This window comes from Prunus avium, chromosome 1, assembly GCF_965620075.1.
Source record: "Prunus avium chromosome 1, drPruAviu1.hap1.1, whole genome shotgun sequence".
Taxonomy (NCBI): Eukaryota; Viridiplantae; Streptophyta; class Magnoliopsida; order Rosales; family Rosaceae; genus Prunus; species Prunus avium.
This window is the reverse complement of record NC_142284.1, coordinates 61,415,111-61,441,601: the sequence shown is the minus strand read 5'-3', so window position 1 is coordinate 61,441,601 and position 26,491 is coordinate 61,415,111. Positions and strand designations below refer to the sequence as shown.

General features: G+C 37.2%; 4 protein-coding genes and 1 long non-coding RNA gene across 8 annotated transcripts; 3 read left to right on the top strand and 2 right to left on the bottom strand.

Annotated features, from left to right (window-relative positions):
• The first annotated feature begins 2,405 nt into the window (after positions 1 to 2,405).
• LOC110765635 (uncharacterized) lies at positions 2,406 to 3,722 on the top strand. Its single transcript, XR_002528053.2, has 3 exons — positions 2,406 to 2,873; positions 2,978 to 3,033; positions 3,500 to 3,722. It is a non-coding gene; the product is annotated as an uncharacterized LOC110765635 (long non-coding RNA).
• Positions 3,723 to 6,151: 2,429 nt separating this feature from the next.
• LOC110765779 (WEB family protein) lies at positions 6,152 to 7,273 on the bottom strand. The gene has a single exon (XM_021969009.2). The coding sequence runs from the start codon at positions 7,203 to 7,205 to the stop codon at positions 6,447 to 6,449; it is 759 nt and encodes a 252-aa protein (XP_021824701.1). The 5' UTR covers positions 7,206 to 7,273; the 3' UTR covers positions 6,152 to 6,446.
• A 1,982-nt stretch (positions 7,274 to 9,255) lies between these two features.
• On the top strand, positions 9,256 to 10,869 carry LOC110765614 (uncharacterized). Of its 4 annotated transcripts, none has more exons than XM_021968769.2 (6): positions 9,256 to 9,387; positions 9,525 to 9,603; positions 9,685 to 9,780; positions 10,112 to 10,215; positions 10,321 to 10,457; positions 10,557 to 10,869. In XM_021968769.2, the coding sequence occupies exons 2-6, from the start codon at positions 9,544 to 9,546 to the stop codon at positions 10,637 to 10,639; spliced, it is 480 nt and encodes a 159-aa protein (XP_021824461.2). In that variant the 5' UTR covers positions 9,256 to 9,387; positions 9,525 to 9,543; the 3' UTR covers positions 10,640 to 10,869. The 4 variants fall into 4 exon arrangements, with proteins under 4 accessions (XP_021824461.2, XP_021824463.2, XP_088102888.1 ...); XM_021968771.2 differs by having other exon boundaries at positions 9,310 to 9,394; XM_088246762.1 differs by lacking the exon at positions 9,256 to 9,387 and adding an exon at positions 9,388 to 9,453.
• A 2,020-nt stretch (positions 10,870 to 12,889) lies between these two features.
• On the top strand, positions 12,890 to 15,785 carry NFU2 (NIFU-like protein 2). The gene is made up of 4 exons (XM_021969039.2): positions 12,890 to 13,245; positions 13,348 to 13,453; positions 14,518 to 14,828; positions 15,246 to 15,785. The coding sequence occupies exons 1-4, from the start codon at positions 13,174 to 13,176 to the stop codon at positions 15,432 to 15,434; spliced, it is 678 nt and encodes a 225-aa protein (XP_021824731.1). The 5' UTR covers positions 12,890 to 13,173; the 3' UTR covers positions 15,435 to 15,785.
• A 495-nt stretch (positions 15,786 to 16,280) lies between these two features.
• On the bottom strand, positions 16,281 to 24,678 carry LOC110765762 (valine--tRNA ligase, mitochondrial 1-like). Its single transcript, XM_021968988.2, is given in 21 exon segments — positions 16,281 to 16,761; positions 17,220 to 17,286; positions 17,289 to 17,370; positions 17,483 to 17,582; positions 17,703 to 17,794; positions 18,265 to 18,765; positions 18,847 to 19,098; positions 19,513 to 19,909; positions 20,058 to 20,257; positions 20,693 to 20,860; positions 20,966 to 21,268; positions 21,343 to 21,400; positions 21,794 to 21,873; positions 22,060 to 22,143; positions 22,259 to 22,336; positions 22,728 to 22,811; positions 22,899 to 22,964; positions 23,067 to 23,139; positions 23,224 to 23,390; positions 24,238 to 24,294; positions 24,389 to 24,678. Coding segments are annotated over 21 exon segments (3,102 nt in total). The 5' UTR covers positions 24,446 to 24,678; the 3' UTR covers positions 16,281 to 16,625.
• Positions 24,679 to 26,491: the final 1,813 nt, after the last annotated feature.

Below are 26,491 nucleotides of genomic sequence, written 5' to 3'. Positions count from 1 at the left end.
AGATATAAAACTAAATAAACAACAAAAGCCCATAAAACATTAAACAAAGAAACCCTAGATCTAAAACACATGAGCAGCCGCACATAGTATGCCAACAACACCACCAGATCAGATCCACCACCACCAAGGACCAAATTAGTTAATCAACCACCATTGCATGACGGCTAGTTAATCAACTAGTACATGACCAAATTAGTTCATCCATTATTTCAGGCAAAGAAAGGCTTAATTTGAAAGCGAAAGATACAATAAATTTAACCAAATTAGATCATAATTTGTTTTTTTATATAAAGGAAATAAGCTTCCATTACATCAATCGAGATAGCTTACAAATTTCAATATGCATAAGGTGCCTTCCCGGAGATCATAATTAAGTAATTAATTAAAACATAAAATTCATCATTAATTCACTCATACATCATATTCTGAGTGTAGAAGAACTTTACATGAATTCATACACAAGTAGCTAAACATCAAGCCACTGATCACACTCTTCGTTCAACTTTTGTGCTCTAATTCTGAATTGGGTTCCTTTGAAATCGTTGGCCTCTGAATCAAGAACGATCTTGTCACCAACTTTTAGCCCTTTGTAGTTGACAAACTTGAGCCATCCCTCAGACTGAAGAACCGGGTTCCGGTTCGCCCCTCGAATGGAGCAGCAAAATTCCCAAAAAAACCCGATCCCGTCTGTAACCTGAAAATTGACCTCATGGCTTCCTTGTTCAACGGGAGGCAGCACCTTAAGCCATGAAATCGGAAAGGCAAATCTGCTCACTGTATCTGATTCTGTAAGGCATTTCTCATAGCGAGCCGCCATTGCTTTATTGATGAATCTGCTCCCTGTGATTCTAGTGCATTTATATAGGAGGATAGGGCCAGGGGTATATAAGGAAATATATGAACTAGCAAATCATGTCATGCGTTCCTCTGCTTCCTCCTCTGTTTCTTCTCTGTTTCTACTCTGTTTCTTCTCTGTTTCTACGTTGGCATTGCTCTTATATCATCTCTTCTTCTTCCTCTCTGAATCAATTTGTTGATCACTAATGTGAAGCTTATAGGCTGACAAGAGTAGCTAGCTAGCTACTAGCCAGTAAAGAGTTTGCTAGGGAAATTACTCATTGTCAAACTTTATAGAAAACAATGGAGAAAATTAATGAAATTATCTCCCAAGAAAAAACTAAAGAGAGGTTTTTCCTAGTACCTTCGGTTGAATATAAGGGAAAAAAATAATTAGCAGCGCACTTTTCTTTTGTAGTTTGTGTGGAAATTGTATGTATATATTAAAATCTAGCTGCCGTACGCAGATCCAGGATTGTAACCGAAGGAGTCATAGTATAAATGTTCCAAATTTTTTTTAGAGAGTTTTCCCTTTTTCTTATCCATTTTTTCTCTTTCAAATTCTCCATTTTTTTGGGTTCTAATTGTGATATATATATATATATATATAAAGCAAAAAACAGAGAACGGTGAAACATTCAAAAACTCCGAATATGTCCTTTGTCAAAGAAAGAATTAAAAGCACACAATTTTAATTAAAAGAGAATGAAATAGTAAAACACCACTGAAAAATAGAGTCGTGTTGTGCTTGACTCACAGGAGAAGGGTGAAGAATAGTTTTGGGGGGTGTATTCAATTGAGATTTTAATAGATTTTAATTACATGATTTTAATGTAATGAATTTAAACCGGATTTATAATTATATGATTTTAATATATTGCAATTACATGATTTTACTGGGTGAATGCATATAATAAGAATAGAATGGAACAAACCTGTAAAAATAATTGAAGTAACGAATTTTTAATTTCTTTGGGCTGCAGAATTTGGTAGAATATAGGGCTTTGGTCTAAAAACTTGAAAGCTTTATGTACTGGGTGGGCCTCGTGGGAACTAAACACTTGACGCAACTAAAACATCATTCATGGCTGAACTAAGGCCTTGTTTGGTAGGCCTCACTAGACTGGACTGGACAAAATAATACCTAAAATCCATGTTTGGTTTAAGACTGGACTAACTTAAATGAGACTATATAGCCCAAACAGTTAAAAAAGGACTCACTCACCCTTCTAATATAGTGCGGCTGAAAATAGTAGGTGTGGGCATTATTACCGAAAACCCGACCGAACCGCCCGAACCAGACCGCTTTAGGTGGTTTGGTTCGGTTTTTATACTTAAAAATCACAGAACCAGCAAAAAAATCGGCCGAACCGACGCTGAATCGGGTTGGACCGATTTTTTTTGCCTTCAAACCGCTGAAAATCGAACCGGACCGCCTATTTTTATTTTTATTTATTTTATTTAAAAAATACACTTGTCAACATATTATTCGTCGATTCTAAGCCATTCCATACTCCTTACTACACCGGATCCGGAGTGAAACCCTAAACATTTTCAAGGGTTTCGAAAAAATTTTCAATCCGCCTATTTCTTTCATGTTTCTTCTTCGTTCTTCCTCTCTCAGTCTCTAGCCTCTGAGCCTCTCACTCTCTCAGACTCTCTCCAGATTTCACACGAATCACGATCTCAACCACTATCACTCTCTCTCTCTCTCTCTCTCTCTCTCTCTCTCTCTCTCTCTCTCTCTCTCTCTCTAAGTCACTCAGTCTCTCTCTCAACCGCTCTCGCTCACCTCTGCCTCTCTCAGTCTCTCGTCTCTGCCTCTGTTCGTTCTTCCTCTCAGTCACTCTCTCAGTCATCCGCTCTCTCTCAGTCACTCATTCTCTCTCTCACTGGCTCTCTCTTAGTCGCTCTCACTGTCGTCTCCCTCAGCCGGTTTTGCTCTCTCTGTCTCTCGCTCAGCAACTATCGCTCTCTTTCACCCGCTCTCTCTTAGTCATCAAAGGTCTCCCTCTCTCGATTTTTGTTGGTTTGAGGTAATAATATTTTGAAACCCTAATTCAAAATTTAGGGATTTTTGTTGATTTCTGTTAATTATATTTATATATTCTGACTTTGTATATATATTTTTTCTGGACAGAATTGATTTGAAGGCAAAGTTTTTCCAGATTGGCTTGCTGGCTGTGTTTATTTCTGGTATGGAATTGTTGCTGTTTTATTTTACTATTTTGCTGTATTTTTGTTATTTTTGGAAAGAATTGCATCATTCAATAACGTGATTTGGCAGATATTGAGTAATAATTTAATTTGTATGATTGGTTGTTGTTTTGGTTGCTATATTTATTTTTGGTTGCTGTTTGAATAAGAGCTGCATTACCATTGAAAATTGTTGTTGGTTTATACTTGTATTTGTTGCTGTTTTGTACTTTTATTTTTGTTGCTGTTTCAGTTGCTATATGTATTTTGGTTGCTGCTGTATTTTGGCTTATTGTTTTTGGTTATTGAAGCATTAAATATTTTCATTTTCGTAGGGTATTATTAATTTCATGGAAGGAGAATTTGAAATCCCTGTTTCAACTATTAATATGTTTACTAACTGTTTTTTCTTATGTTTACTATTAAATTCATATGTTTACTAACTGTTTTTTCTTTCTTTGTGCAGAGGTGCAAATCTGATTTGAATATGAAATAACTCATGGAATTGTATGTGTATGTGTAATGGAAATTTATTTGTTTTTATTTGGATTTACTTTTGAACTTTGCAAATATGCAAATTGTGATTGAGATTACTCTCACAATTTGCTATGGACTGTAATAATAATTTCTGTGTTTGGAGATGTGTGGTGGATGATGATTTGCTATGGTTTTAAAGTTTTTTTTAAGTATTTGAGTGATGAAAACTTTAGATATGCAGAGTTGGAGAAACTGGAAAAACTATACAGGAACTGTCAAAACTTGAATTGTTGAAATCTGACCAAAAAAACAGAATGGCCCTGGAAAACTTTTAAAAAAAACAAACCTTCAATTGTGGCTTCTGTTGGGCCTCGAAAAATACTCGAACCGAACCAACCCAGCCCGCCCAATTCGGTTTTCGACTTAACTCGAAAATGGGCCTAAATAAGAGGTCCACGGTTTAGCACTTGAGCCTGCCGACAAGGCCCGGTTCGGTGTGCGGTTTGGGCCCATAATCGATCCAACCCGACCCGTGTGCAGCCCTAGAAAATAGAGCTATCGCTGAATAGAACAAGCGAGTCCGACACAACGCAAACCAGTTTCTTCTTCTTCTTGTCCTGCATCGTGATATCTTGGTGCAGTGTGTATCGACTCTGCCACACAATTCTGCCATTGGCTTTCACGACAGATTTGATTGTAGGATGTTAATTATGGTTAGTATGTTAACTATGATTAATAAGTCAGTAAGTTTGTTACAAGTCTGGTACTTAGCACGTGTATTAGTTAGACAGCTAAACTGTGTGGTTAGTCAGTTATGCCTCTCTGTAATCTGTTTACATAAGAGTAGGCTATGCTTTGTAAGTGACAGTTGATTGAAATCACAAGACAGAAATTCTCTAGTCTTCTCTATTTCTCTTTCTCTAATATCTCTGAATTTCTCCTCCTCTTTTCTTTCTGTTAACACAGGAGTGAGAAGCACTTGAAATATTTCTCCATTTCTGAGGGCGCCATCCATGTGGGTCTTGATTGCAAGAGTGAATTTCTTGTTTCTGATGATGCTTTCAGGCCACCTGAAATTACAGAGCCTATGAATGCTGCGAACAACATGGTCATCAACCAATTGAACGACTCTGTTTGTATTTGAAGTGGTCTTTGTCTGTTTTCAATCGTGGATATCAGCGACATCGCAAATTCCTGAACCAAATGCACGAAGGAGGTTTGCTTGTTTCTTTGTCTTATTTTGTTTCCATTATTGCTGGTTCAGAGTCCATTGGTTTTGTTCATAAGATTCATAGGTTTCAATCTTTGAAGAATTGGGTTTGGGGCTTAATGCTTCTGGTTTTGGAGGAGGTGGTGGTTGTGGTGGTTGTGGAGGTGGAGGTAGAGGTGAAGGAGGAGGTGGTGGTGGGGGTGGTGGAGGAGGTTGTGGTTGTGGTGGTGGTGGTGGAGGATGAGGAGGAGGAGGATGTGGTGGTGGTGGTGGCGACGGTGGTTATGGAGGTAGTGAATATGTGGTGGTGCAAGTGGTGGAGTTGGATGTGGAAGTGGAGGTGGTGTCATTTTTTAAAATGAATGATGGTATTTTGGGAATTAAAAAAATTCATTAAATGTTTATCTCTGCTTCTTTTGAAAGTAGCTTTGAAAAGCAACCCAGAGCTTGCTTTTAAAAGCTGCTGTCAAAAGGCCATTGCTTTTAAAATAATCGGGATATTTTCTTTTTACCAAACACTTTAAAACTGCTTAACTTTAAAGTGTAGCAGATTTTTGGCGAAAAAAAGCAATCCCAAACGGGGCCTTAACCGGTTATTGAAGGGCTTTAGGGCTGCCGGCATTGCGGTGAACCTTTTTGTTGCAGGCCTGACGGTATGGGAAATATTTACAGCAGAGAACCCACTTGAAAAGGCAACACATAAAGCTGTAGTGATTGCAGCATCAGCCGGTGGATTGTTGCTGGGAGAAGTAGTTGGGGTTGCCCTGGCAACTTGTGTCTGCCCAAATCCTGTCTCCGTTGTGATGGTAGGAATAATATTTGGCATTGCAGGAGCTTTTCTCCAAGGGGAATTCGCCGGCTGGTTGGTTAATTTAATTTTTGAGGCTGGAGGTAGTTTCAACTCCCTGAGCGCTGACGGGCATCAATTGTACATCGCACAGATGCCTAATGGCGTGATTTTGGCGCGCCAAATTGCGCATCAGAGTCAACTTAAAAATTAATTATATATGATGTGGGTATATATTTCTTTGGATATAGTTGCTCCTCCTCACCACTCTTAATGAGGGACTCTCTTCTCTACATTCCTACCTCTAACATGGATATGAAATAAATAATGTTAATGCCATACGTAATCAAAGTTGTCTTTGTAGCTAAGGTGGGAGAGATTATAGAATACTACAGTAGTACGGTCACGTGATACATCTTGTACGCATTTTATAATATATTCTCTAAAATATATCGGTAGTACGGGATTATAATGGTACAAAAATACGAAGTAATACTCTTTTGACATCTGAAACAATATATATGTCATTGATAAATATTTTTACTAACTTTATGAATAAATCTTCAACCGCTCCCATTTACTCTCTCTCCTCCCAATTAATTGGCAAACCCTTTACCCCTCTTCTTCTTCCTCCCCTCTTCGACCCTCTCTCCTCCCAATTAATTAACTTTATGAATAAATCTTCAACTGCTCCCATTTATAATAACTACAATAATTTGAGCAAAACCTAGAAGATGATTCCCAAGCTGGTTCAGTTTCGGGAAAAAAAAAAAAAAAGATTCACTATTATACCAAATATAGGATTAATATACAATACACGACATTCTCCGTAAAACTTTTTTCTTCCACTCTAGATGGAGAAAATAATTAAAACAAAACAAAGAGAAAAAATACAAAGGAAAGGAAATATATCGAAGAAAACCGCATATATTCTCACCATCAATAGTAGAGCTGTGGAGAAGAATTAAAAAGATTACGAAGAGGAGTTGAAGATCCTTTTTTCCAGAAAAAAAAATCTTGCACAAGAGGGACAATAGGCTTCTTCTTCATTATTTTCTTTTCTCTTTTTCCTCCTCCATTTTTCTGAGTGCCAATGCTCAATATCTGAGCCAAAGAGGTAGAATCCTCCATCCTTATCATCCACTCCCTCTTGTTCTTCTCTTCCTCCCTCATCAAACCATGTCTGGTACCGGTAAATGGCGATGATCTTGCAGCCTCGTGCAGCACATTGCTAGCCATTGCTGCAGTATTTGCCTCAGCCTGAGCCAACTTGGACATGTTCTTGTGAAGCTCTGCGTTCAAGGAGGCCAATGCCACCTCGGTTTCGGACTCTCTCTCCTTCAGCAACTTCAGCTCCACCTTGGTCTCCTCAAGCTCAGCCTCCAGCTTCTTAAGAGTTTCCATAACTACTTTATCATCTGCATTCTCCTCCTCATCACCATAACTGCTAACGTCTTCGCTTACTTTATAATTAGCCGGCATCGGCGACAACTTCCATGACGATGAAGGAGCTGTTTGGACAATATTGTTGCCATGAGGCTTGGGGGATGAGTACATTTCTCCAAGAAGGAGGCGGTCGCCGAAGATGGCCACGGCTTCTTTGACGGAGCGGAAGGGTCTGGAGGTGTCAACATTGGCGTGATAATTGTTGTTAGGGTCTTCTTCAGGAAGCTGGGAATGTTCGGTTTCCAATTCCATGGATACGTGCTGTGTGTACGAAGGTGGAGATTAGGGTTTGAGGAGTGAATATATTTGATGATGATTGGGTAGGTTTGGCTTGGGCTTTCTTTGCTTGCAATTCAAAATTACAAGAGAGAGAGAGAGAGAGAGTTTGTTTCAACTTCAAGGAGTGTGAATTAAGGTGGATGAAGACCTGGTACCCACTGCATGGGCCGCCTCATGTTTTAATTTTTTTTTAATGGTGAATTAAATAAAATTTAAAAAAATAATTGGCAAAAATAAATAAATAAATAAAAAAACCTGACTACTGAAAGCAGCCTACAACATTTTCATTTTGCCACTTTTTATATTTACTTTTCACCTTAATTATGGCTCAAAGAAAAATGACATTAACTTGTAAATCAATGATCTTATGTTCAAATTCCTATGACACTTTGATAGTATGTGTGAGAATATCCTCCTCTTGTAGTTTATACCATAATTTGTATATTTTTTTAAAATTCGGTTTTATTAGAGTCAGTTATGAGATTTCATAGACCTAGGCGAAATTGACAAAGAAGTTCTCAATACCTACAAATTATACAATCACACACCATAAAAATTATGCTTCGTAATATCATAATCTAAATTTTCAATTTTCAATTAACTCTTGGATACAAATCTCCTCAAACATGGTTTTCTTAGTTTTCACTTTATAAGTTTGGTTCTCCCCAAGCCTCTGAACCAAAATGCACCCGAAAAGAAAATTTTAGCAACATCCTCCCTAAATTTTATAGACCATGTTTCACTTTGTCCTCTTAACTTTCAATTTGGTTTTGAACTTTTTATTCTTTCAAAATGCGTCAATGTGACCCAATCTGTCAAGTATGTTAATTGCTCCATCAAATTAAGGGTATTTTTGTCCATTGAAGTTATTATTTGGTTTATTCTTCCCTTTCAGAACCCATTTTCACTCGTACCTAACTTCTCCTCTTGACCAAAAAAAAAAAACTTCTCCTCTTGTTGTTAAAAATTGAATAAAGGTGTTGGGGTTTTTAGTCATATAGAGTAAATTAATGTTTATCCCAAAAATTTGTGCCATCACTTGCCATCAGTTGTCTGTCCACAATCTCCTTTTTTGTTTCCAGCAAAATTACTATATCTGGTTTGAATCTCTCGTAGATGCTCTTTTACAAGTAATCTTTTCCTTCTACTTCCCAGACCTCGAATATTCCAGCTAATTATCTTCATTAATGAGAAGTATAGTTACTTATCTTTTCTTTACCTTTTCCAGTGCCCCTCGAACCCGAATCACCGTTGGAAACACAAAGTTTGCCATGTCTTCTATGAGCCAAGTTCTTCTTTAGGGGCATCAAAGATATATCCATTTTGTGCAACAATGATTTAGGTAAGGTGTCTTTACGTCTTTTGCCTCTTCGTTTTCCTCTTTTTCTGGAGTAGTACAGTACTTCTGGAATAGTTTCTGGGACAATAGTTTCATCTTCATAATCTTCTAATCCCATCTGATCATCTGACTGGGTATTGGCAGGAAAGCCGCCTCCCACATACCCATTTGCACCGCTGATTATATCTGGAATGTCAAACAACTCATGAAGGATTCTTTCTTCGTTGTCAAAAGCATCTGTATTTTTCTTCTCCTCGTTCGAAGATATTTCATCAATGAATTCAGATTCAGACGATGGTATTTTGACCACTGAATCCATTGATTCCGGGCAGATCGATGAAACAGCGTCGTCATCTTCTCTGTCATCGATGGGCTTTGAGGGGAGGGAACTGATCTGCATCGGATCACATGCACTAGAGAGTCGGTCATGTATGTGAGCCAGTCCCGTTCGAAAGCCCCTGCTTCCTTCTCCGTTTGCTCTGCCGAATTTGGATAAGAATCTGGTTTTTTATTTCAGCTTATCTGCCGTACACCCGCTGCTAGGCTTGGAGTCAGAATTCTTATTCTTTTCAATCCCACAAGTAGGGCCCGGTTCACTAAAAGATCTAGATTTCAGAAAAGGATTGGGCCCAGGGGAAAAACCACTAAGAGGGTTAAATTGGGCTGTGAATTTCGAAATGGGCTTGTCTTTAGTTGGGCCCAAAATTGCCTCAGTTTCTTTTATGCCCTTAACAGGTAGATCTAACCTGCGACAAGGGTGCATTGAATTTTCTGCCGCTGGAGTAGAAATCCCTTTACCTCGAGCGTTGAGAATCCGTACAGAGTTATTATGAAACTGAAATGAATTTGAATGTGCTTGTTTCTTATGCTATTAGATTTTATGTGAGTGTGATGCTAATCGGCAATTGAAATAAACATCTTTTGGTGTTAATATTTGTTATTGGCTTCTGCAGATAGCTGTCTTTGTTTGGAATGGGTTGGAAAGCGGCTGAGAAACTCATTAGGCACTGGAAGGTTCTCAGAGGAGATAATGTGAGGGCGATGAAGATCTTGACCTCTTTGCGTATTTATCTATCTATATCTATAACTGAACTATTCCAATCTCATTTACAGGTGATGATAACAAGGGGCAAAGACAAGGGCGAGACGGGTATCATCAAGCGAGTGATTCGTTCTCAGAATCGTGTCATTGTGGAAGGCAAAAATCTGGTATCAGTCTATCCGTATTATTGGAATAATGTTCCCATCTGATTTTGCCTTACAATCTTTGTACAATTTTCTATTCTTTTTCATTCTTTAGTGTAGCTTTTAGAAAACTTGTTAAGAATCGGGTCTTTATTTTTTTCCCTTTTTTGCATAAGCGGAATTGGGTCAGTGTGTATGGTTGGTTGTCTATAAACTGTTTGGTTATTTGTGACGAACATCTTTATTGGTTGAAAGCTCTTCTAATGTTCATAGTATTTGACCCTTATAGTTTATTATAATTCATTTAAACGTTCAGTGGCTATTCCAATGTTGAACAAGTACTCTGTCTTTGCAGGTAAAGAAACATATCAAGCAAGGCCAAGGTCATGAAGGTGGAATTTTTACTGTTGAAGCCCCTCTTCATGCCTCAAATGTGCAAGTTGTTGATCCAGTTACAGGGTATTCGTGTATTGTTAACATTATGTTTCGACAACTATTGGTGTTTTGTTCTTCTTTGTCTTACTATTCCAATGTGGTGATTAATTTTTATTTTTTTTGGTGCAGGAAGCCTGTTAAGGTCGGGGTTAAATATCTTGAGGATGGAACAAAAGTTCGAGTATCTAGGGGACTAGGTGCATCTGGATCTATAATCCCTCGTCCTGAGATCTTGAAGATAAGGACTACTCCAAGACCTACTGTTGGTACTTATCAGAAGTCCCGAGATCTGTAATGTTCCTTGTAAAAGATATCTTCATTTACCATATTTTATGCTGATTCTCCGTGATAAACTTTGGTTGCAGCGGGTCCCAAGGATACGCCTATGGATGTCGTGTTGGAGAAGACTTACGATGCTAAAACAGGGAAGGGCATGCCCGAACTTTGAGAGAACACTCGTTTCAGGCCAGATGGAATATGTTACAGAAAAGTTGGAAGCATATTAGCTGTGATTTTTGGCGAATGCTTTCTATTTGTTATTTCGTTGGTCGATTGTACAAGCAGATGGCTTGATTTCTATAGAGTTGTTCTCTATACATCATGTCTCATCTTTCTAGGGCTCATATTTCTACGTTCTAAGTGCGAAGAATATCAAGTTGAGGAATTTATTTGCATGCATCTAGGGGTTATCAAGTTCAGTTTAAGGAGAATTCGAGATTGAATTCTTTACAAGTGAAGGAGACTGACGCGGGACAAGGAAAGTAAACCATTCACGGTGAAGAAAAAGGGATGCAAATTCAGAAAATGATGCTCAAGCTAATTGCACTTAGATGTATCGTTGGGATTTTAGATGCCTACAAGCTAATTGCTCAACTTTATTTGGTCGGGTTCAACTCGTAAACACAACCTGCGGGCCTATACCATGTTTTCAGCCGCTATTTTCATCCAAGAGGGATAATTTGTTGATTCATTCCAAAACTAAACGAGTTATTAAAATGCCGACTCATTCATTTGTTGATTCACACAAACTTTAAATTCAGTTTCACAACATCAAGTTAACATCCACTTAAAATTTAAAGCAAATTACAAGAATTGTTTCAAAGTCACTAACCAGTTGAGCTACAAGTCCCTTACATACTACCATTTACATACTACTCCCTTACATACTACCATTTACATACTACCATTGATGATTATTATTAGGCAAAAAGTCACTTTTAGTCCCTATAGTTTGTCACTTTTACCACTTTGGTCCCTGTAGTTTCAATTTGGTCAATTTTGTCCCTATAGTTTCAATTTGAAGCAATTCAAGGACAGTTCTCAATTTCTGTCAAATTTTTTTAACTTCCATTACTTCTAAAGGGGCAATTCGGTCCATAAATATAAATTAAGAAAAATAATTTTAAAATAAAAATTAAACCTCTATTTTCCCTTATCCTCAACACCAACACCCACCAAAAGTCCCCAGCAACCACCTCTTGTAACCCAACCACCACCCAAGCCAACCAAGCCTGCCCCAACCTCAAACGAAATCGTGATATGTCCTCGGAAAATCATGATCGGTGGCAAGGGAAGATCGACTTTGTTTTCGGGGAGCTTCTCTTCCAACCAGACGACGTTGCTATTGTTGTTAAGAGAGTGAGAGGCTGCGATTGCGGGATTGAGTGAGGGTTTGAGGGGCAGGGAAGGGCTAAGGGGCACCGGAGAAAACGAGAGAGAGCCAAGTCGCAGTGGAGATCAACAACGCGACGACGAAGATGATGGCGGTGGCCACATGGCTTTGATGGTGACGACGGTTTTTGGGTGATCGGGTGGCGTTGATGTCGTGGTCTTTGGGGTTTGTTGACGGCGTCGTCATCGTCCCCAACGTTCATGTTTGTACACCGATCGCCATATCAAAACCTCATCTCTGTGAATTTGATTAATTAGGGGTTTGGGTTTGGGACATTTGTTCTTTGTGATTTTTTTATTTTTTTATATTTGAAAATTTGAAGCTTTTTTGAATTTTGAAACAGCGAATGTTAACAGAGGCTTAGAGTTTTGGTAAATAGAGAGGTTGCTGTGGTGGTGGTTCTTGTGAAAAGGCGCAAAATCGTGGTTGTACAATTTTGCTATATCGAGGCCTGTTTATGTATCGTTAAGGGTTGGGGCAGGCTTGGGTGGCTAGGTTGGTGGTTGGTTACAGGGAGGTGGTGGTTGGCTGGGGTTGGCTGGGGTGGGGACTGTTGGTGGGCATCGGGGTTGGGAGGAGGAATGGAGAAAGATGTTTTATTTTTATTTTAAAATTATTTTTCTTATTTTAATAATTTGTGGACCGAATTACCCCTCTACAACTGACGGAAGTTAAAAAAAATTGACAGAAATTGAGAATTGTCCTTAAATTGCTTCAAATTGAAACTACAGGGACAAAATTGACCAAATTGAAACGACAGGACTAAAGTGGTAAAAGTGATAAACTACGTGGACCAAAAGTGACCTTTTGCCTTATTATTATTATTATTATTATTATTATTTTAATACAAGCAATTGGGAGAGGAGAGAGCTCAATCAACTAAACTATACCCGCTTGCAAAAAGAAAACTCAATTTGAGTTTCAAAATTGGGCTTGGATTGAGGTTGGATTTGGGAGGGGCTCAAGTCAACCCTAACCGAAAAATGTTTTCAGTTTTAACCCGCCCACTCGGGTTAAATCTAAAACTGGCTTCAGCCTAAACCGACTTGAAAAATAAGGAGGAACCCGCATATATAAACGTATAAAAATTGAAGGGAAGAAAAGGAAAATCAACGGCGGCAAACGAAGGAAGATACACCCGGATACAAGGAGAGAGCTCCGATTCCTTTTCATTGATATTTACACTTGAGAGTATTCTTCTGTACTTGTTTGGTTTCTGAGAAAATCCAAAATAGTTAGTTCAAGAAGAAGAGAAAAACAAAAAAGAACGGAGCAAATTTTAAACTCAGCTTCTTGGATTCGAACCAGCGATGAGAGCCATGCTTCTAACTTCACCGTCATACTGCAGACCCCAACAAGCCCTTCAGCAACAACCTTCCACGGTTTTCTTCGATTTCCCTTCATTTTATAGAAATAATATAAGTGAATTTGCTTTATTATTATTATTTTTTGTTCATTTCTAATTTTTAAAAATTTGGTTGCAGAGTTGGAGTTTATTTTTAGGAGGCTCCCATGTATCGTTCAGTAGAAGGCATAATCTGGCGCGGCCTTGCTCACGGGTTCGATTGCGTTCAGCTTCACGCAGCCTAGGTCAGTTTCTTTGAATTTGGAAATCGATTTCTGTGTTTTTCTTATGTATTTATTAAATTAGGGATATTTACATCCCAAGACTGAATCAATTGGTCTGAGGTTGATTTGGAAGCATCAGTTGTATTTTTCAATCATTTAATATTGAATTTCGGAGTCCTCCAAAATTGATTTCTTTCGTGTGCAATTTTGAGATAGTAATATTAATTATTTCGAATTGCAACCTATCATCAAGTTCAACATGTCTATAATCTTGATTTGAACTGAATTATCTAGATGCATGTACTGACTGAACTTTAGGCTGTGTTTAAGTATTGGAGACGCTGTTTAAAACGGATTGGCCTACTATGTACTTGTTTTTGTTGAAAATATATATCTTGTATCTCTGTGTATCTTGTCCTAATACGAATTGGTGTTGTTAATGGTTGCCATGCTTTTCAAGCACTGTGCCGCTCGTGTTGCTTCAATGCAACAATATCAAAATAATTCCCAAATTGAATTAGGTTTAAACTGATGATTAGTTAGTTCAACGGCAAACATGTAGGTGTTTATTGGAAGGTTTAGCGATAGAAGTCCTGTGAATTCTTATATTTATTTATGTTGAAGCCTTGAGAATAAGAAGAGATGAATGGGATGTCCAAACTTGCTCTTTGATTTGCAATATTGACAATTGTATTATTCCAGATATGAAAATAATCAAAGATCATACGTAGGTTCAAAAGGGACATGAACTCCACGTATGCCATACTGTTTTGAATTTCACAGACCGTTCCAAGCCCAAACAAAAGGTGATTAACAGCCATTTTAAGACTATGTTACATCCCAAAAGCATGCATCCAGTGGAGTAGAGAAAGAAACCATACAATCGAATTTTTGTTTTTTTGGTGTGTTCTTATAATAGCTCACTGTAAAGGTGGAGAGAATCGCATATCAGTATATGTGTGTAATGCTCTTTTTGTTGTAGAGGTGTTAAGATTGTCCATGTAACAGGTGTGCTGTAACCCTAAGTCTCTTTTTACTTATCCCTAGTTGGATGTTTGATGGTCATCTATTTCATTACTGTACAGTTGTTAAGGCAGTTGCTACTCCAAATTCAGCAGTCGAGTTGCCACTGACTGCAGAGAACGTTGAAAGTGTATTGGATGAAATCCGACCATATCTGATTTCCGATGGGGGAAATGTTGCATTACATGAAATTGATGGAAATGTAGTACGCTTGAAGCTACAGGGAGCATGTGGCTCCTGTCCAAGCTCTGTTATGACAATGAAAATGGGTATTGAGCGTCGTTTAATGGAAAAAATCCCTGAAATAGTTGCAGTGGAACCAATAGCAGATGGAGAAACAGGGCTTGAGCTGAATGAAGAAAATATAGAGAAGGTATTATTTCATTTGAAATATTCACTCCCCTTCAACAATTATACTGGATATACTTTCCATGCTTACTTCTTCACACATACAGAAGGGGTTTTCATTAGATAGTCTAAGTAGCTATTTTCCCTACTGCTATTTAAAGGATTATGGTTTAAGAAAAAAGCATTCTGAGTTTATTATATGTATTTGATATGGGAAATTGAACCAATACAAAATTTAAGGAAATTGTTCTGTGTTGTTTGTGTCCTTTCTAGGGCTTCAGAAACCCTTTTCCAGTTGTCAACATCCAATGAAACCTCGCATATTGCTTAATTGCATTACTTTGCTTCTTCTTTAGCTTACCTACTGTTTAACAGTATGGGAGAAATTTTGTGCTTGATTTGAAGGATGCCATCTTATGTATACATGCACAAACTGATCCAGGTACTTGAAGAAATTAGACCCTACTTAGTAGGGGCAGCAGGTGGATCTCTTGAACTTGTAACAATCGAGGAGCCTATAGTGAAAGTCCGTATCACAGGTCCAGCAGCCGGGGTAATGACTGTTAGGGTTGCTGTCACACAGAAATTAAGAGAGAAAATCCCATCAATTGCGGCAGTTCAACTACTGTAACATTTTTTAGCTGAAACAGAGGAACACAAGATGATATCGTTACATTCTTCTGCAGATATGAGTTGATGTACTCTGCAAATTTTTACAAATAGTCTGATCATGTACAGTTAATAAGTGAGATGCAATAGTGGAGCACTACTTAAAGGAAATATAAGCGTGAATTTCGTTGAGAGCAGCTCATATTCTTTGTTCATTGAAATCTTTGCCAGGGGCCATTGTCAAACTTCCAGTATGTTGTTATCGATTGACTGTACAGTGTAAGCCACTTGGTAATGAATTCAATCAGCTGTAGTCACCAACTGGTGTTACTACTCTAAATGCAAAATATTATATAGCAAATTGTCTGTTGAATTTGGAATGTAGTCTCCAAATGTGCTTCAAATCTTTGTTTGTTGATTTGCCTTCATCCTTTCAATCAATTCGAATGAGTAAATTGGTAATTTTACTTTGCATCATTGACTTCTTCCCCAACACACGTACCGATCCAGCCCCAAACCCCACATCATCCCCACGTCTGCTCCCACCCCAATCACCCCAAAACCCGCCAACGCCTAATTGAATTGAGGGACTAAAGTAAAACTCATTTACAGGTTTAGGGAACATAACTTAACTCTCCCTTTTATTTTATTTGAGTACATAAAAAAACATGCAAGTAAATATAACTATTGATATGAAGCTATTGAACTGTACCGTTGCAAGTAAAACTACAGTTCAATTCAATAGATGCCAAAATAGTTCAATTTATTAAACTATTACATTGAACTATTGAACAACTATTGTGGATACTCTTAAAATAAACAAAAAACTTTACATAATTTAATAACAATGACGAAAGTGAGGGACAAGTAAAAGCGTGAGAGCAAGAGAAGTCAATAACTGAATTCAGGGAGCAAAGTACAAATCAAGTACAAGTTGAGGGACCAATGCCATAATAACCTTGTTTAAAAATAGTCTGATCATGTACAATTAATAAGTGAGATGCAATGTCAACAAGGTCTAGCCCAAAGAAAAAGGATCTTAACTTGCAAACATTTCCCTTGCAGTTTAGACTATCGCTTGTATTTTTTCATAAATAAATTGTGAGATGCAATTGTGGACCAATGCCATAATCACCCTATTTGCAAATTTAACTACAATTCTCAAATTTAAAAAAATAATAATAACTATATTATAAATATCAAAGCGTCCCTTTTAAGACTGCATTTTCAAAGACTTCATTTGCTTTTCCAAGGAGGCTAGCTTGTGCGCATTGGACTCTTGAATCTTCTCAGAGGTCTTTTCTTGGTACCCAGGAGCACTTATCATCAACCGCAGATTTTCCCGTTGCCTGTTAGTTATAATAAAATCAATTAGTACGTACCAGTGGACTAGTGTTATTGAAGTCCTAAACGGAGAGAAACCAATGCAAAATTCAAAGCCATTTACCCAAAAACACCAGATTGACAACTATCCTAGGTAATAATCCAAATCCAGAACACCTTTTGCCTCATCTTTGAATAACATTAAATCCAAGATTTGCACAGTTTTCTGAAAAAATATGTTTGCCTTGTGATTAAGAAAACATCCCTAAGAACCATTACTACAAAATAAGCAACCAACCACCAATTGGGTCTAGGTTCGAACCCCATAACACCTTGATAGTGTGTGTGTGGAAAACCCCCTCCCCCTTTCCTAACTTTGGCAAAATAAGCAACCAACCAATCAAAGGCCAATTTTCATATATCACAAACGATAAATAGAACAGTGCAATGCATCACAAGTAAAATCTTTGAATCATGTGCTTACAGTATGAGTTTTTCCATCTTCTCTCTGATCTTTTCAGGGTCTGCCTTTACTCTTGGAACCTTCAGAAAACCGAAAGGTTTTCATTTACATCAGACATCACAAATCCATCAGATTCGGTTGGCATGGGAAAGCCATCATTCGGGCTGACTACCTGTAGGGATAAGAATAAGGCATCCTTTTGTTCAGCACCAAGGGGCAAAAGAATTATTGTCGAATGAAAATATGCTAGAGCAGATATTTTGAAAGCAAAGCATATCATTTACCGTCAAAGATGACAAATAGGCAAGAGTTTCAATCTCCAGTTGATGGCTGCATATTATCTGCCGATCCAAAATCGTGTGACAAATCACAAAAGCTGATCGCCTAAAAGAAACATAGAAAGAGAATGAGAAACTAGTTATATCCAACTTATAACATGACATATCAAAAGTTCAGAGATCTTTAGAAACAGGAAAGATGTCACACTGCACTAACAAGATGTACCTTTCACGACTTTCTTTTGCAAGTGAACGGAGAGATTTCACAAGAGACTCTATAAGGTTCATCTCAGACTCCACCCTTTCATTTGTCCAGTACTGGAAGAATAACATGACAGAAAGGTAGTTACCACACAAACTCAGTTCAGATCAATAGTCAAACATTGTATGTGCAGTCCTTTATGGCTTAAGAGGAGTAATGAAGCAAGTGAACTTTTTGCAGGACCATTTGCCTCTAGTTTAGGCTGGTCAGCAACATGGTTAAAATTTTGAAAAGAGGACGAGAGGAAAAAAAAAACTCAGGCAATTTCCTCATTTATTACACAACAATATAAGAAGAAAAAAAACTATCAAGTGAATACTGAAAGAACTTAAAACAAACCATGACCCATATGAACAAGGGACATGGCCTGCATGAGCTTGTGGCCGCTGTGTAAAATCAGCCGAAGGTTTTACACAATTATCTATGGTTTATCAGATATCATATCACATTACTATGTGCACCTTCAAAGAAAGCTACTATTTATTTATTCTGTTGTGCCTTTCTCTTTTAGTAAAACTAAACTAACCTCTATAGCGGATGGGTATTCACATATCATAATTGATGTTGCCCTCTTGTGACCCCCTGAAGATGGAAGACGCTGCCACAGTTCTTCTGTGACAAATGGCATAAACGGATGGAGCAACCGTAGCCCATTGTCAAGACATAACCATAGCGTGTCTCGTGCAAAACCCCTTTCAGACACAAATTTCGGATCGTTACCAGAAAAATAAGGCTTGATAGCTTCAATAAAAACATCACACAACTGGTACTGCCACCAAGCATGCACTGCAGTGGCTGCATCTGATAACTCGCACGATTCCAGTGACAGAACAGTTTTGGATATGGCCTTATTCAGTACCGAGAGTATCCACTGGCAACTAAATGGAAACACATTTGGATTTACACTTGAAGGTGGAACATATTCATCCCCAAGTATGCTCAGAGCAAATCGTACTACATTCCACAATTTATTACACCAGACACTATAGCCCTCAACCCTTTGGACGTCCAGATTTATCTTATCATGCTGACAAGACAATGAAATAGATTATTAGATCCATGTGAGAAAACAATTACTTGAGTAGAATAGTAAGACAGAAGTCTAAACCTGAGCAGTATAAGACACAAGAGCAAAACGCAGTGCATCTGCACCACATTCCTCAATCCCATTAGGAAAGTCTTTCTTTAGACCTTCTTCTGAGGAAGCTACTTCCTTGGCATCCAAATTTCCCTCTAAAACCTTCTTCTGTAGACCTTCAAGGGTAACACCATTTATAACATCAACTGGATCAATGACATTTCCCAACGATTTCGACATTTTACGCCCATGTGCATCACGAATCATCGGGTGCAAATATACCTGCAGACCGACAAAAGTTCACTGTCACTTCAGTAATCAAAACATAAAATAAAAATCATCACAGGAAGATATACATAGCAGAACACGTATTCATTCTTCAGCTCTCTGTGCATAAAATCAGAGCATAAAGTGCACGATCTTGCAGCTGACTCCCACTTGCTTGTTTTAAAACCCACCCTTATGAAATGAAAAAATATACATATATTAATAAACAAAAAGCCTCCTGATTTGAATGAGAGAAAGCTTGTTTTCAGCTTCTTGCTATGAGAAGAAGCTAGCTAAACAAAAGATGCTTTTAAAAAAAATCCTGATGCCTTGCTATGAGGTGCGCCTCGCTCCACATTTTTTAAAAAGCTGTTTATAGCATGGATCACCATCTATAATATATAAAAATAAATAAAAAATTATGCACACCTTGGTAAAAGGTATGTTGCCACCCAATGTCATTCCGAGCATGACCATACGGGCAACCCAGAAAAAAAGAATATCATGCCCAGTTTCAAGAACTGAAGTCGGATAAAATGCCTTTAGATCTTCAGTGTCATCTGGCCAGCCCAACACAGACATTGGGAAGAGACCAGAAGAAAACCATGTGTCAAGGACATCAGGATCCTGAATTAATTGAAACTTCCCCTCATACATATCACTAGCCTGTGCATGAGCCTCTTCCTCATTTCTTGCAACCACCCATCGTGCATCAAGTACTCCAAAATATTCCGGCTTATCACTCTCAACAATGTACCACGCAGGAACACGGTGACCCCACCAAAGTTGCCTCGAAATGCACCAATCATGAATATTGTCAAGCCATCTGTGATAGTTAGACCAGAACTAAGTAAAAACTTCTTTTTTTTTTTTCTTTAATAGGAAACTAATGAAGTATAGAAAGAGAAGAGACAAAAACAGACAAAAACAAAATAATAAAATAAATAACGCATGCATGTTTCAAAGGATAAGACCTCTTCCATTCAGAAGTATACTGTCTGGGAATGATCTCAAGCTTTCTATCTTCATCATCTATGGCAGCATCAAGGGCCTGCTTTCCCATACCACCGCATTTAAGGTACCATTGGGGCTTTATCATGGGTTCCACAACATCTTGGCTTCTAGAGCAAATTCCAAGGCGCATCTCATTGTTCTTTGCTTCTTTGAAGAGGCCCTAAATGCCATGAGAAAACTGTCACCAAAACATCCATAACACCATAGAAAAACCGACGCAAATAGACAGTACCCTCCATCAACTAGCAAGATTGTGCAACAACAAACTGGTGATGCTGATAAGTGATGCAATTACAAATTATGTTAAATTTCTGTGAAGTGTATGGGATGAAGGGAATGCAAACAATTTCAGTTTCAAAATTCATTGTTTGACAGAGTATCCAGGTGGAAAAGAGTATTAAAGAGAGGAAGGAGAGTGTCAGTCAAAGTGTCAGTGATATTACTTCTACCAGCGACAGTCTAGCTCAGGAGGTCACCACCAATAACAAATATACTGATCTCTTCATTAAGCATTTATCAGTCACATAGATACTATAAAGTACGTCGATGATCAGTATATAGGTTTCAAAGCACTGTAGTAATGTAAAATAGATACCTTCTTCTTTAGTGCTTCAGTCACTGCCTCTCGGGCTTTGAAACGTGGCATTCCTGCAAATTCTCCACCCTCCTGGTTTATTTTTCCGTCATCAGTAAAGATGTTAATGAACTCAATATTATGGCGCTTTCCAACATTAAAGTCATTAGCATCATGGGCTGGGGTAATCTGCGGGAGGCAAAGAGAAAGAGCAAAAAATCTTTACATCCCTGAAACATAAACTAGGAAAAGAAATTTAATGCAATCACTCGCAACTTATATGTTAAACTATACCTTCACAGCACCAGTCCCAAATTCTGGATCAACAAGAATTTCATCACATACTATACGAATCCTTCTTCCATTGAAAGGATGGATGGCATGTTTTCCATGAAGATGCCGATACCTCTCGTCATTAGGGTGTACAGCAATAGCAGTATCACCAAGCATGGTTTCCACTCTTGTGGTGGCCACCACAATCTCACCTAAATCTTCCTCCAGAGGGTACGCAAATGATGTTAAAATTCCAAATTCGATAGGTTTCTCATATCCAGGAACCATCAGTAGTGTCCTTTCTTCTATATCAATGTAATCCACCTATATACACCAAAAAAATTCCATAAATGCTAAAAAAATTAGGGAAAATATGATGGTAAAAGGAGAAGACTGACCTCAATGTCAGATATTGCCGTGTGCAAAACACAATCCCAATTCACTATGCGATTATCCCTGCAAAACAAAACATACCGACAAATCCAGTAAGCTTACCAACCAAACTGAAGAAAAAGACAAAGACGAGAGGATGAGGTATATGTGTGGATGATTGAATAAGTCAATTAGCGTACACTATTATCATGATCCAATCCTTATCCCAACTGAACTATATAACTAAACAAAATATACAAATGAAGTCAATCAAGAACCCGAAAGATAGAGCTAGTATCCACAGCCAAATTAATATTAAACCTAGAACAACACAACAGTAATATCTTCTCCTCTCAGATATCCTATATATTGTTTTTATCAAGGAAGGTTAGATTCAGATTAGCATAGATCTCTGAGCTGGGAAACACACAATAAGAAAAGAAGTGTCCCCCTCATATTCTCATATGCTGAGGATACCTATAGAGAAGCCCTTGCTTATGAAGCCTTACGAAAGCCTCTGTCACAGCATTTGATCTTTTCTGATCCATCGTGAAGCACTAAAAACAAAGGAAAAACAAAGGCTATATCAAGAACACACAGAGAGAGAGAGAGAGAGAGAGAGAGAGAGAGATACAGAGATCTCCATGACTCAGTCTAGTAAACAACTTAAGCAATTCAATGAGACCACTAATACTTTGTTCCGAACCAAGTCAAATCAAGCTCCATGTAACTCAAATCCTTACCTCACGGGACCAATCTAGTGAAGCACCCAAACGGCGCAACTGCTGTAAAATGGTGCTCCCATGCTTTTTTTTCCATTCCCAAACCTTTCACAACAGTTAACCAACCAACAGTATGAATAGGTAAGAACGTATTCAGAAACTTTGAGAACATCAAAATTATTAAGGGATCTATTTCCAGCTAATTACAGTTCAAGCTTACCTCAGCCACAAATTCCTCACGACCAATATCGTGTCTGGTTAAATTTTTTTCACTCATAAGCTTCTTTTCTACAACAACCTATAATAAGCAAATGGACATTATGGCCAGCAACGAATACATATGTAATGAAGATAAATCCAGATCCATGAAAAGCAAAAGTACATGCATATATGTATGGTCAACATATGATTAGATTAATAATTCATTGCCATGGGCTATAAGAAACTGCTCTAACAAGAAAGGGTGTATCCCCTACACCCAAAGTAAGGCCAAATATACAAGAGAATAATATACTTGTGGCACAAGGGTTAAGTTAAATTTCTGTGAAATGCAGGAATGAAGGCAATGCAATAACTACTTTTGCTCATAATGGTAATGTAATATTTAAAAAAACTTAACCATTTGCTTCCATTCCACCAAAAAAAGAAAAAACAAACCTCAACCATTTAGTAGAGAAAAGGAACACAACCTGTGTTGCTATCCCGGCATGATCCATCCCAGGCACCCACAAGGTATTGTAACCGGACATTCTACGCCATCGAATGATAGTGTCCTGCATATAGCACAACCACATACAATTTTCTTTAAACATCCTAACAGATGGAGACCATAAACTCAGGAATTTATGTAAAGATGTGACCTCAATAGCAGCAGTAAGAGCATGGCCTATGTGAAGGGTACCAGTCACATTGGGCGGCGGCAAAACCTGCAATATATATCAAACCTGGTTAATCTTCGCACACTTTTTTTCTCTTTAACCATATCAATGAAAACCCAAGAAGTTAGTTTGGAGCAGTATGACACTCACAATCACAAATGGAGGTTTGGAGCTGTTAGCATCTGCCGAGAAGAACCCCATTTTCTCCCACCACTCATACCACCTAAACCAGCAAGTACAGAAAATATGAAGAAACTACAAGTACAATTTAGGGGAGAATTAATCGCGAAAAGAACAACACACTCACGATTTCTCTACAGCACTTGGATAGTAGATTTTCGTCATTTGACCAGCCATCCGTTTCTTCTCGCCAAATGGAGTCTCTGGGTCCTTTGCATTTTCATCTTCCTCATCATAAAGCCTCACAATCTTCTTTTTACTCGTCTTAGAAGTACAAGGACATGCTTGTTGCTCCTTGATGATTTTAAATTTAAAAATAATAATAATAAATAAATACACGTTAGCATTTCATCATTGCATTGATATTCTATGATAATGTGACAAAAAGCTGCATCTAAGACTTGCATCTACAGGCGCCCTGGGGCCAAAACAAGTTTGCAAGAACAGCCAATTGGAAACAATAGTCAAGTTTCTAATCCTCCGATCTACCAACAAAAGAATTCTACCATTTGATTCCTTTAGCAGCCCAAAAATTGTAAATAGTATAAAATAATATAAAATAATCATGGAAGGATTTTACCATGAATCCATCATTGATTCTGTAATGACTTATTACCACCCTTTGCCAGGCATGGAATCGAGAGGGTATACAAGTTTTTTTTTTCACTCACTTTTCCATTGAAGAGTTGCTAAGTTCTAAAATTGACATACAAAATGAGACAGGTTCTTTGTTATCTTGTAAGAATTGTTCAGAAAACTATAAAGAAATTGAAAAGAAAACAGAAAATTATAGAATAATTTTTATTCTGTGACGGAGAACTAACAATGCTTCACCAAAGCCAAATTTTCTACACAGAAAACTAAATGGTTAACTGAGGATTGAGTTTTTTGCTCTGCTAAAACTACATGATCTGATGACAGAAAAAAACCGAAGAAAACCAGAAAAAAAAAAGGTTCAAAAATAAATTAAGAAGAGAGAGAGAGAGAGAGAGAGAAAGCATACTGACTTCAGATTATTAGTAACACTTGAATGGAAAATATAAAAAAGGAAGAAAGAACGTATTTTTTTCAGTTTTAGATGCCTCAGAATGATGCAGGTGTCCAGCACAGAACTATACCAAACTACATGAACCGCCATTACCTGAAGCTTGAGAGCTTTGTTTAAAGCTTTTTGTTTTTTCAACTCTTTCTCTTTTGCCTGCCCAAAAACAAAAACGAAACATAACAACTTCTTCAGTAAACAACACTTTACTAAAAGGCCTCAGCCAAAACTAAAACAAGCAACAGAGAACCTTTGTTTCCTTCTTCTTCTTCTTTATGACATCTGCCTCTTCAATTCTGGGAGACATCAGTGGCACGACGACGAGGGCGGAGGCGATACTGAAGGAGGCAGCGGCGATGGCGACGGCGTTTTCTTTTTTGTTTTTTAGGAAGACGACAGGTTTTTTTTCTTTCAATTGAAAGTTAAACAAACTTTAAAATTAACTGAGTAATCTATGTTCTAATATTTATGATGTGTTTATTAAGCAAGAGCTGGAATTCAAATCAGGAATTGAAAGTGGAGGATTCTTGATCTTACTTCCTTTAGGAGGAATTTCGAGCATGTTTACATATCAATAATAGGTATGAAAATAAATTGAATGATTTTCATTCTTGACTTTCCCAGTGTTTACTTGCAATCAGGAACGTAAAAATGTGTGAGCCCTACCTCAAAATCCATAATCACATTCCCTCAAAACTAGGAATTATATCAATTAGGGGGAGTAGTTGATCCGATTTCCATTCATTTTAGTCCTTACTACCTTTCAAAAATACCTTTACCATTTTATGATAATTTCAAAACACCCCAAAGCTTTAAAAATAATTCAATGACTATTTATTTATCAAATTTGGAAAAAACAATTTTTTTCCCCTATTCACCTTGGTTGCTAGACTCCTTCCTTGTCTTGTTATTCTTCGTATCACTATGTCATATTTATTTTTCTATTATATTCCTTATATTATTATTTACTAATTTTTTTCATCACTCATCATATAGTATCTTATATTATACATTAGTTATAAAATAATATTTTTTCAATTTTCTTTTTTACAAGTTACTTAGGTTAAAAATATGTATTTATATATGTAGGGCATTTTAGTAATCAAATTAGTTTAGGTTTTGATTCATGAGAATTAGTGAACAATAACAATAGGATTCAACTCCATCCCCGTGTTGATTTCATATGGTTAATAAACATCTTAATTGGAATGATTCTTCCCATACCGATTCATTACTTTGCCGATTCCTAATTCCCCGATCTCTTACTTCCTCCATTCATGGTAAGTAAACGGCTCTCAATTCTAATCCTAAACAAAAATAGAGAGATCAAATAATCAGAACACAATTTTGAATTGTCTTTGAAATCAAAATTTTAAAACAAATTTACCATTATAAGAATTTTAATATAATCAGGTTTTTAATATTCGAAAGCAAATTTCATCACATTTGATAAAATTTACAAATACAATGTTTCTAACGGGTGTTACTCTCTCATTCTAGTATTCGTGATGAAATACACAACCATCATGGTTTTGCTCATTCTCGCTATCACAAGCGTTTCAACTTTCAATGTCTCTCTCACTATAAGAAAATTGAATTCCATACTATGTAGGGATATTTTAAATTCCTAGTAAGACTATAGACTAAAAGGGAGATTCACTATTATACTCAATATAGGAGCCCAAATTATTATTAAAAAAAAACCTATATGAAATGGACTTTAGAAACATACCAAAAGTCCATTTACAATATAACAAAAAGGCTTTTAACTTATTTTAATTTACAAAACTACCATTGATTTCTTAAAACAAACCCAATCCCAAAACCTCATAAATAAAAAACCCAAAACACTCAATAGGGTATCAAAGAAATTTAATCATCAAAATTAAATTCAATATGGCCAGCTGTAATTTTCTGGGTTTTTTTTTTGTTTATATAAATTAAATGGTGTAGGGTTTATCTATATTATTAGTGCCAAGAATGGGTATATGACTAAATATTTCAAACTAAAATCTATCTATTGAACAAAAAAAAAAAGAAACTAAAATCTATCCCAAATAGCAATAAGGATTATGCAACACGTTGGAGATGTTGTTGATCATTAGATACTGTTTTTATTTATGTATATATATGTAGATGTTGATATTGATTTAAAATATGTTATTTTCATTTTATTTAAAGAAATAATAATAATTCACTTTTATTGGACCCATTGTTAAGCTATTAGAGGGATCAAAGAGACAGTCTTGGCTTCATCTCGCATGTTTTTTTGTGTCTAGAAATGGGGAAGGGGAAAAACTCACACATACGGGTATCGTACGTGGGGATTTGAACTCAGGATTACTTGATAGCA

What these genes read in the sequence shown, in the direction of transcription:
- LOC110765779 (XM_021969009.2), bottom strand. Translation starts at nt 7,205, where the DNA reads ATGGAATTGGAAACCGAACATTCCCAGCTTCCTGAAGAAGACCCTAAC.
- LOC110765614 (XM_021968769.2), top strand. Translation starts at nt 9,544, where the DNA reads ATGGGTTGGAAAGCGGCTGAGAAACTCATTAGGCACTGGAAGGTTCTC. An exon ending in AGGTTCTCAGAGGAGATAAT is followed by an intron (nt 9,604 to 9,684) that starts GTGAGGGCGATG and finishes TCTCATTTACAG; the next exon opens with GTGATGATAACAAGGGGCAA. An exon ending in GTTGTTGATCCAGTTACAGG is followed by an intron (nt 10,216 to 10,320) that starts GTATTCGTGTAT and finishes TTTTTGGTGCAG; the next exon opens with GAAGCCTGTTAAGGTCGGGG.
- NFU2 (XM_021969039.2), top strand. Translation starts at nt 13,174, where the DNA reads ATGAGAGCCATGCTTCTAACTTCACCGTCATACTGCAGACCCCAACAA. An exon ending in TTCAGCAACAACCTTCCACG is followed by an intron (nt 13,246 to 13,347) that starts GTTTTCTTCGAT and finishes ATTTGGTTGCAG; the next exon opens with AGTTGGAGTTTATTTTTAGG. An exon ending in TTCAGCTTCACGCAGCCTAG is followed by an intron (nt 13,454 to 14,517) that starts GTCAGTTTCTTT and finishes ATTACTGTACAG; the next exon opens with TTGTTAAGGCAGTTGCTACT.